Below are 10,000 nucleotides of genomic sequence, written 5' to 3'. Positions count from 1 at the left end.
TGTATGTTGTCCTTTGGCTCCGTGTTGAATAGAAACTTATTGTATTGTATTAGTAGACGAGATTTTGAAAAAGGTTCTTGATAGGAGAAAATTTCTTTTTTCCATTTTTCAGTGCGGATTTTACAACATGGGGAAATCACTATTTCTAATTGAAAATTGATATTTCTAATTCAAAAGAAAAAGAGCTCTATCATATATAATGAACTGCTACTCCAGGTTCTCAAAAGGAATCGTTTCTTTCAATATTCACTCATTGTTCGTTAATAACCCTAGTGATTGTATCTAGTATGCGTATTCTGATAGGAAATAAAATATTCAATTGATTTTTCATCGAATGACTATTCATCTACTGTACTTTCATGGAAATAGAGGCAAGAAAGCTCTATGGAAAAATCATGGTTCAATTTGATCTTGTCTAAGGGAGAATTAGAATACAGATGGGCTAAGTAAATCAATGGATAGCCACCTTGGTCCTGTTGAAAATACTACTGTAAACGAAGACCCGACTAGAAATGATACGGATAAAAACATTCATGATTGTAGTGACAGCCTAGTTATTACAGTAAGGTTGATCATTTAGTTGACGTCAAAGACATTCGGAATTTCATTTCTGATGACCTTTTTAATTAGGGATAGTAATCAGGACCGTTATTCCATATATTTTGATAGTGAAAATCAAATTTTGAGCTTAACAATGATCATTCTTTTTGAGTGAACTAGAAAGTTTTTTTATAGTTATCATAATTCTAGTTATATGAATAATGGATCGAAAAATGATGAGTCCCACTATCATTTTAACTTGGATGATAATGATACTAACTATGGTTGGAATAATCACATTAATAGTTGTATTGACTCTTATCTTCGTTCTCAAATCTGTATTGATAGTTCCATTTTAAGTGGTAGTGACAATTCCAATGATAATTATATTTATAATTACATTTGCGGCGAAGGTGGAAATAGTAGTGAAGGCAAGAATTTCGATATAATAACTCGTGAAAATGGTAATGATTTAACTCTAAAAGAAAGTTCTAATGATCTCGATCTATACAAGGATTTGTGGGTTCAATGCGAATGAAAATTGTTATGGAGTAAATTATAAGAAATCGCTTAATTCAAAATGAATATTTGTGAACAATGTGGATATCATTTGAAAATGAGGAGTTCAGATAGAATCGAACTTTCGATTGATCCAGGCACTTGGGGTCCTATGGATGAAGACATGATCTCTGGATCCCATTGAATTTCAGTCTGAAGAAGAGCTTTATAAAGATCGTATTGACTTTTATCAAAGAAAGACAGGATTAACTGAGGCTATTCAAACAGGCACGGGTCAACTAAACGGTATTCCTATAGCAATCGGGGTTATGGATTTTCAGTTTATGGGGAGTATGGATCCGTAGTAGGCGAGAAAATCACCCGTTTGATCGAATATGCTACCAATAATTTTTTACCTCTTATTCTAGTGTGTGCTTCCGGAGGAGCACGCATGCAAGAAGGAAGTTTGAGCTTGATGCAAATGGCTAAAATATCTTCCGCTTTATATGATTATCAATCAAATAAAAGTTATTTTATGTATCAATTTTACATCTCCTACTACTGGTGGAGTGACCGCGAGTTTTGGTATGTTGGGGGATATCATTATTGCTGAACCCAATGCCTATATTGCATTTGCGGGTAAAAGAGTAATTGAGCAAACATTGAATAAAACAATACCGGAAGGTTCACAGGCGGCTGAATATTTATTCCATAAGGGTTTATTCGATCCAATCGTACCACGTAATCCTTTAAAAGGTGTTCTGAGTGAGTTAGTTCAGCTCCACGGTTTTTTTCCGTTGAATCAAAATTCAATCAAGTAGAGTCTTAAGTGAAATTTTTTGATTTGTAGTGAAAAGGTAGTTAGTTAGTTTATCAGAATCAAAGTCAAAGCCCATTACGCGCTTTGACTTTGTGACAAAAAAGGAATTGTCGAAAACAAATTATGTGGATAATTATTATTATCATTATCCGATATTACTAATGAGTAAACCTCTAGCAACAAGATAAAAAGCGAATTTTTCCTTCTGTGAAATGAAATTGAATTTGGAGAGACAAATAAAACGAATTTGATCTTCCTCTATTGCGTATGTATATAATTTAAATAGAGAAAAATAGAATAGAAATATAGAGTTTTGCATCTTTCTATATCTCCCGAAAATTCTATTTTACTAATAATCCCTTGTTCTTGGATCGGATTCTAACGAATCGAATCTTTCGACAATTTGTAATAAACTCTTCTTTAGTAAATTCAAAATTCAAATTAGAAGACAAGAACAATAGAATAATAAGAAAAGTAAGAATAAAGTAAGATAATAAAGAAAGTGGATTATCTTATCATATACACCTATTTTATTTGATTTAAAAGATGGGCAAGTCCTTTATTTAATTCTACATTCCTTGCACTTATTAGATATCTATTAGATATATAGACTCGCTTAGATATACTTAGTATTTAGATATAATTAGTATAATATACCAATTATAATATAATCGTTATAAGATATATTTCTAACTAAACAATATAACAATAACAGGTACAAATATTAAATTGAGGTACCCATTTTATGACAACTTTCAGCAGTTTTCCTCTATTTTGTGCCTTTAGTAGGCCTAGTATTTCCGGCAATTGCAATGGCTTTTATCTTTGTATGTTCAAAACTAAGATTTTTAGATTCGATGGGGCCAAGACCAAATCTTATCTATTTTTTTCAAGACTTAGATGTCATGGATACCTATTTAGTAGAATATTGTAGAACATCCGGCTTACCTGAACCGAACATAAATGAAAAGCCCTCTTATGCATACGTAAACATGGTATAGGGTTAAATGAATTATAGCAAGTGGATCGGTACCGAACGGATGTATGAAATTAAAGTCTATATATCTAGTAGATCCGTATAGGCGATCATATAAAATGATTTTAGATCGAAGCAATTTGATGAATTCTTCTAAAAGTTCATATCAAAATAGTCCTAGTTGATGAGAGTTACTGAAACAAAAAGTAAAGTCGAATTTTTGGTTATTCTCTCAATTGAATAAAATGCAACTGGATCTAGTATGTATGAGTTGGCGATCAGAATCTATATGGATAGAATTTATAGGGATCTCGAAAACAAGCAATTTCTGCTGGGCCTTTATCCTTTTTTTGGTTCATTAGGTTTTTATTAGTTGGAACTTCTAGTTATCTTGGTAGGAATTTGATATCTTTATTTCCGTCTCAGCAAGTTTTTTTTCCACAAGGAATCGTGATGTCTTTCTATGGGATCGCAGGCCCTTTATTAGTTCCTATTTGTGGTGCACAATTTTTGGAATGTAGGCAGTGGTTATGATCGATTCGATAGAAAGGAGGAATAGTATGTATTTTCGTTGGGGTTTTCCTGAAAAATCGTCGCATCTTTCTACGATTCCTTATGAAAGATATTCAGTCCATCAGAATAGAAGTTAAAGAGGGTATTTATGCTCGTCGTCCTTTATATGGAAATCAGAGGCCAGGGGCCGTTCCTTGACTCGTACTGATGAGAATTTGACTCCCGCGAAATTGAACAAAAAGCTGCTGAATTGGCCTATTTTTTTGTGTACCGATTGAAGTCTTTGAAATGAATTGCAGAATAAAAGCTTTCGCCGGGAGGAAAAGCTCAATCCAAGAATCCTTTTTTCTATAGCAGAACTAAACTGAAGTTTCTTCAGAATGCCCATTCAAACCAAAGCGGACGTATACGGAAGAGTCATAACATAAAAAACAGTTTTTTTGTCCAAAAATAGTTTTTATGCGTCTGTAAATGTAAAACCGCTCAACTTAATTCAGTAACAAAATAAGCAAGAAATCGAAATACTGGATTCATCTCATATATCAAAGTATTTCGAAATAAAGACTTTCGCTTTTTATTTGCAATATTTGAGTTGATACGTGAGATACAGATAGATCATATCTTGTAAATTTTCTACTTTTCTTTTCTCAATCGGCCCTCCCTTTATCCTTTCTTTTGTGCTCCTTAAGAACTAAAGAACTAAACAAGTGGTTAACTAATTGACGGGCTTGAGGAATAGTCGAAGCCATACCCAATCGAAAAGGATGTTATCCAACCGCATTTCAAGTAATTGTAGTAAAACCTGACCTGTTGACCTTTTGGCTTTTCTGGCAATACGAACGTATTTAAGTAATTGTCGTTCAAGGCACTACATGAAAACGCAATTTTGTTTTTCTTCAAACGAATACGGTATTGAGATTTTTTACCGGGGCGCGATTGGTTTCTAAGATCGCTTCCTGTTTCAGGGCTCCTTTTATAGTTAGTCCTGGTAAAGCCCCCAGATTTGTATTTTTGAAACGAGGCCCCGGTAACGGGGAATAAGGACTCTTTATTAATTTGAATTTTATTGAAATTTCATAAACCGCAAATTAAAACTGAACTAAATGAAGCGAAATCGACTGAAGGATTGGATTACAAATATTAATGAGATGAATTGGATCAATATCCATACTTTTTACTTTTTGTATTGTATATACGTATACAAAAAATAGAAATAAAAATATATATAATAATATATAAAATAATATATAAATATAAAAATAACTAAAATAGTTAGAATATATATATAGAATAAAATAGATATAATATATAAATGAAATTGAATAGAATATTAAATATATAAATAAATTAAACCAAAAAAGAGTTTCTTTAGAGTTCTTTTTTTTCTGATTTATTCTGCAAAGATCTAACTCCTCAAATTGATCCCAATTGGAAGTTTCCTGACGAGATAATAAACAGATGTTGACCTTGAAAGAAAAAGGGAAAAGTTTTTTCACTGTTTGTTCTTTGATTTCAAAAAACATTCTAAATTATGTAAAAAGGCAAAAAGCAAAACAAATAGGGAAAAAGCCATTATCGGAATCGAATTGATGACCATCGCATTACAAATGCGATGCTCTAACCTCTGAGCTAAGCGGGCTCAAATAATAGAAATTTGGTATTCATAGGATTCAGCAAACTATTAGGATCTTATCTATTAACTATCTATTAGTTATTCATAATTAATATGAATTATTAATATGAATTATAGACTCTGAATTTTGATAGAATTTTTCTAATTTTTAATGCCATACTTAATATAAATATATAAATATAACATATTTAATATAATAATGGTAGATTCAATCTAATATTCAAGCTAATGTTGATAGAATCTAATAATTAAGAATATAATAATTGATTTTAATTTTATATATATATATTTATTATTTATCTATATATTTAATATCTTTTTATATCTTAGTTATATTTCTTTTATATTAATATAGTAATATAATATTACTAATATTACTGACTCCATTTTGATTTTCTAGTTTATTTTATATTTTAGTATATTTTACATCTAAATTATATAGAAAATTTTTATATAGATTTCATTTAATCGATCGATTTAATAGATTTAATATAGATTAAATTTATTTCTATTTAGTTTCGAGTTCTAAATAGAGATAATTAGAGTCAAAATCTTTTTATGCATTTATATATTTTATGATTCTAGAAATGAAATGATACGTTATAAGTCTAGATAATTAGAATGAAACTCTTTTTTAGACTCAAAAATTTGAATTATCTTCGAATTCGAAATAGAAATGAATGGAATAATTAGTTCTAGTTATTAAATATAAATAATTAGTTCTAGCTATTATACTATAAAAAAAATAATTTATTTCATTTTTAATTTTAATAATGAATAAATTCAATTTTCATTTTGATTTTTTTAGTTATCTTATTCTTATTATGGTTATATAGGATGGTCTAATAAAAGGAAAGGATAAGAATCAAAATGAAATTAAAGAAAAAAAGATGCAACCCATAGAAATGAAATCCAGATCATAATGAGAGACTCTTTCTTTTGTTTTCATTCATAAAGACCGAAGCTAAGACGAAAAAAAGAATCGACCCTTCGAGTATTCCACCAAATTGCCTGAGAAAACTGAGAGTAAGAGGGACATATATATGTTATGGAATACCCATCTATATTGAATTGCGAATACAGAAATGATAAAATATTTTCCGATTGGACCAAATAAAATTAATATGGGTCTCCGATAGAGACGAAAGACGATAAACAAACAAGAAAATAGGTAAAGACCTTCGATATAAGAATCTGTATCTATATCTACTAAATTCAACGGTTTCGCATAAAAGAGAAAGCAAATAAATAAACGAAAGAAAATAAACAAATGAAAGAAGGGGAAAGGGGGGAAAGGAGGAGAAAGGGAAAGGAGGGCATCCTAATGAGATCCTAATCTCAAGACACAAAAGGATATGGCGAAATTGGTAGACGCTACGGACTTAATTGGATTGAGCCTTGGTATGGAAACCTACTAAGGATAACTTTCAAATTCAGAGAAACCCTGAATGAAAATGGGCAATCCTGAGCCAAATCCTATTATTTTATTATTTTACGAAAATAAACATGAACAAAGGTTCAGCAAGCGAGAATAATAAAAAGGAAAGGATAGGTGCAGAGACTCAATGGAAGCTATTCTAACAAATGGGGTTGACTGTTGGTAAAGGAATCCTTATATCGAATATCGAAACTCTAGAAAGGATGCAAGATATACCTATTTTTTATAGGTATACTAATGAAAACTATCTCAAAAAGACGAACTGAACCTGTATTTTTTTTATTTCTATTATATGCAAAATCAATTTATATTTATATGAAAATATGAAAATAAAAGAATTGTTGTGAATCGATTCCAAGTTGAAGAAAGAATCGAATAGAATAGTCATTAATCAAATCATTCACTCCATAGTCTGATAAATCTTTGAAAACTGATTAATCAGACGAGAATAAAGATAGAGTCCTGTTCTACATGTCAATATCAATACCGACAACAATGAAATTTATAGTAAGAGGAAAATCCGTCGACTTTAAAAATCGTGAGGGTTCAAGTCCTCTATCCCCAACCCCAAAAAGCCCGTTTGCTGTCTATTTATTTTATCCTACCCTTTTGTTAGTGGTTCAAAGTTCCTTATGTTTCTCATTCATCCTATTCTTTGCCGTTTTACAAGCGTATCCTAGCATAGCAGAATTTTGTTCTCTTATCACAAGTCTTGTGATAGAGTGTGATATATTGTGATATATATGATATACGTAGAAATCTCTTGAGCAAGGAATACCTATTTGATTTGAATGATTCATAATACATATGATTACTCATATGGAAATTTACAAAGTCTTCCTTTTGAAGATCCAAGAAATTCCTGTTCGAGACCTTTAATTTAATACTTTTTCGTTTTTTTTTGTTTTCATTTTTAATTGACATAGACCCAAGTCATCTAGTATTATGAGGATAATGCGTCGGTAATGGTCGGGATAGCTCAGTTGGTAGAGCAGAGGACTGAAAATCCTCGTGTCACCAGTTCAAATCTGGTTCTTGAGTATATGATTAATTTGTATGAGTATCTACTCTACAAATTAATTGATATGGATCGACATAATACATACTTATCTAGCTAGGTATCTGAGAGTAAACCCTCTCTTTATTTATTTCATTTTGTATTTTTTTCTCTTTTTAAAATGAGCAAAGAGTCTATTCTAATGTGTCTATTATAATGTAGTAAAAGACAAAATTTGCTTATCTTTCCTCTTCTTTTTTATTTGTTCACACTGCGGCTTCTCACATTCAAAAAGAATGGTAATACTTCATACATATTTAATTAAAAGATTAAAATAGTTGGTTGAAAGGCCCAACAAAAAGACGGGTCTAGAGGAGTTCAAGGATAGAAATAACCAAGACTCATCTCAGCTACAGTACAAATAGAAGCCGATCCCCTTTCATTTATTTCTTTGTATTCTCTTTCATATTCCATTTCTTCATTCCCTTCTATGCGACTCTCTAGAGTTCATCTAAGTGATGTGCGCGATACAAAGTTCACGGTACAGAACCCTTGTTGTTCATCCTATTGTCTCGGCTCGTCCGAAATAAAATAAATAAAAAAGTCTCTTCAAAAATCGAGAATCTCAATGATGTATTGTCTTTATTTCTTTTATTTATTAGCCTATCCATAAGAATACGAATGAAACCTCAATTCCTCTGTTTGAGCTAGAAGAAAATGTACAAATTCCTTGAATATTCGAAGTTGTAATTAGTTTCTTATCATTCAATGAGCGTCTTGTATTTCATAAAAATTGGGGGCAATGTAATCCTTACGTAAAGGCCACCCTATCCAACTTTCGGGCATTAAGATACGTTTCAGCCGTGGATGATTTTCATAAGAGATTCCTAACATGTCATAAGATTCTCGTTCTTGAAAATCCGAACTTTTCCAAACCCAGAAAACAGACGGAATTCTAGGGTTACCCTTGAGCAAATACTTTATACATACCTCTTCCGGTTGATCTACACCATACTCTATTCTCGTAAGATGATACACACTGGCTAACAGTCCGCCTGGTGCTACATCATAGGCACATTGGGAACGTAGATAATTGTAACCATATACATATAAAATAACAGCAATGGAATGCCAATCCTCAGGCTTTATTTGTAAAGTCTCTATTCCTTGGTAATCGAAGCCCAAAGATCTATGAACTAGCCGGTGTTTGACTAGCCAAACAGACAAACGACCCTGCATCTTTTTATCTCTCCCGCACTTTTCTTTTTTATTTGTCATTTTTCTAAGATAAATATTTCGCATTTATGATGAAATCGAATTTATGAAGATTAATTCGTTGTCTGTTTCTGTAAAAAAAAATCCTACCTAATTCACTAATTCGTGGAAGATAGTGAACCCTTGTAGTTGAAAAATGTTTCAGGAGGAATCTCTGAAGTAGATGGTGGTTGATAGAGCAATCCTTGATTATAATTTCCAGTACGAGTACTACGTACAAGACAAAACTTGTGATTGGTAGTAAAACACCGATCCCCCTGTTGAGATCTAATTCGATCTTCATAGATTTCGCGAGATATTTTCTTACGAAGTTTTGTTATAGCATCTATAACTGCCTCGGGTTTAGGGGGACAGCCCGGCAAATAGACATCCACGGGAATTAGCTTATCGACCCCCCGAACAGTACTATAAGAATCAGTACTGAACATCCCTCCTGTAATTGTACACGCGCCCATAGCAATAACATATTTAGGTTCGCATTTGTTCATATAATCTCACCAAAGAGGGCGCCATTTTCATTGTTACTGTTCCAGCTGTTAAAATTAGGTCTGCCTGTCTAGGACTCGATCTTGGTACCAGCCCATAACGATCAAAGTCGAAGCGTGAGCCTATTAATGAAGCAAATTCAATAAAGCAACAACTGGTACCATAAAGAAGCGGCCATAAACTGGAGAGTCTTGACCAATTTGAAAGATCATTTAATGTAGTTGAAATAACTGAATTTTGGGTTGTTCGATCAAGTAAGGAAATTCGATGGAATTCATACTCAATGGTATTATTATTTTGACTTTTTCTTTCTTTTATTATCTGAATATTCAGGAACTAAGACCATTCCAATGCTCCTTTTCGCCATGCATAAACTGAACCAACAATTAGGATAAGCACGAAAATGAAAGCTTCTATGAATACGGGTACCCCAATACATCGAAACTCATTGCCCATGGATAAAGAAAACCGTTTCAACATCAAAAACAACAAAAACTAGAGCAAACATATAATAACGGATTCGAAATTGTAACCAAGCATCGCCCATTGGTTCTATACCCGATTCATAACTAGAAAGTTTTTCTGGACCCTTTCTAATCGGGGCTAAAACTCCAGAAATTAGAAATGCCAAAATAGGAATAGCACTTGATATTATTAGAAATGCCCAGAAAATATCATATTCGTAAAGCAGAAACATAGACGAACTCCTATGAATGTGAAAATAGATCGGATTAGTCGCTTCGACCTGGAATTCATTGTCAAGTCATCCGCAACTGTTTGTTTAGTCAAAACAACAATTCAGTTTGATCGAATCGTCTAGTTTC

At 32.0% G+C, this 10,000-nt stretch overlaps 1 protein-coding gene, 1 non-coding gene and 2 pseudogenes across 2 annotated transcripts; 3 read left to right on the top strand and 1 right to left on the bottom strand.

Annotated features, from left to right (window-relative positions):
* The first annotated feature begins 228 nt into the window (after positions 1-228).
* LOC128038557 (acetyl-coenzyme A carboxylase carboxyl transferase subunit beta, chloroplastic-like) lies at positions 229-1,934 on the top strand (annotated as a pseudogene).
* Positions 1,935-3,086: 1,152 nt separating this feature from the next.
* On the top strand, positions 3,087-3,639 carry LOC128038546 (photosystem I assembly protein Ycf4-like; annotated as a pseudogene).
* A 3,747-nt stretch (positions 3,640-7,386) lies between these two features.
* TRNAF-GAA (transfer RNA phenylalanine (anticodon GAA)) lies at positions 7,387-7,459 on the top strand. The gene has a single exon. It is a non-coding gene; the product is annotated as a tRNA-Phe (tRNA).
* Positions 7,460-7,709: 250 nt separating this feature from the next.
* Positions 7,710-9,166, bottom strand: LOC128038556 (NAD(P)H-quinone oxidoreductase subunit J, chloroplastic-like). Its single transcript, XM_052627399.1, has one exon. The coding sequence runs from the start codon at positions 8,715-8,717 to the stop codon at positions 8,181-8,183; it is 537 nt and encodes a 178-aa protein (XP_052483359.1). The 5' UTR covers positions 8,718-9,166; the 3' UTR covers positions 7,710-8,180.
* Positions 9,167-10,000: the final 834 nt, after the last annotated feature.

The sequence above is a fragment of the Gossypium raimondii genome, unplaced genomic scaffold (genome assembly GCF_025698545.1).
Source record: "Gossypium raimondii isolate GPD5lz unplaced genomic scaffold, ASM2569854v1 Contig00295, whole genome shotgun sequence".
In the NCBI taxonomy this organism is placed as follows: domain Eukaryota; kingdom Viridiplantae; phylum Streptophyta; class Magnoliopsida; order Malvales; family Malvaceae; genus Gossypium; species Gossypium raimondii.
Note: the sequence above shows the minus strand (reverse complement) of the source record. Positions and strands in the feature narration are given on the sequence as shown.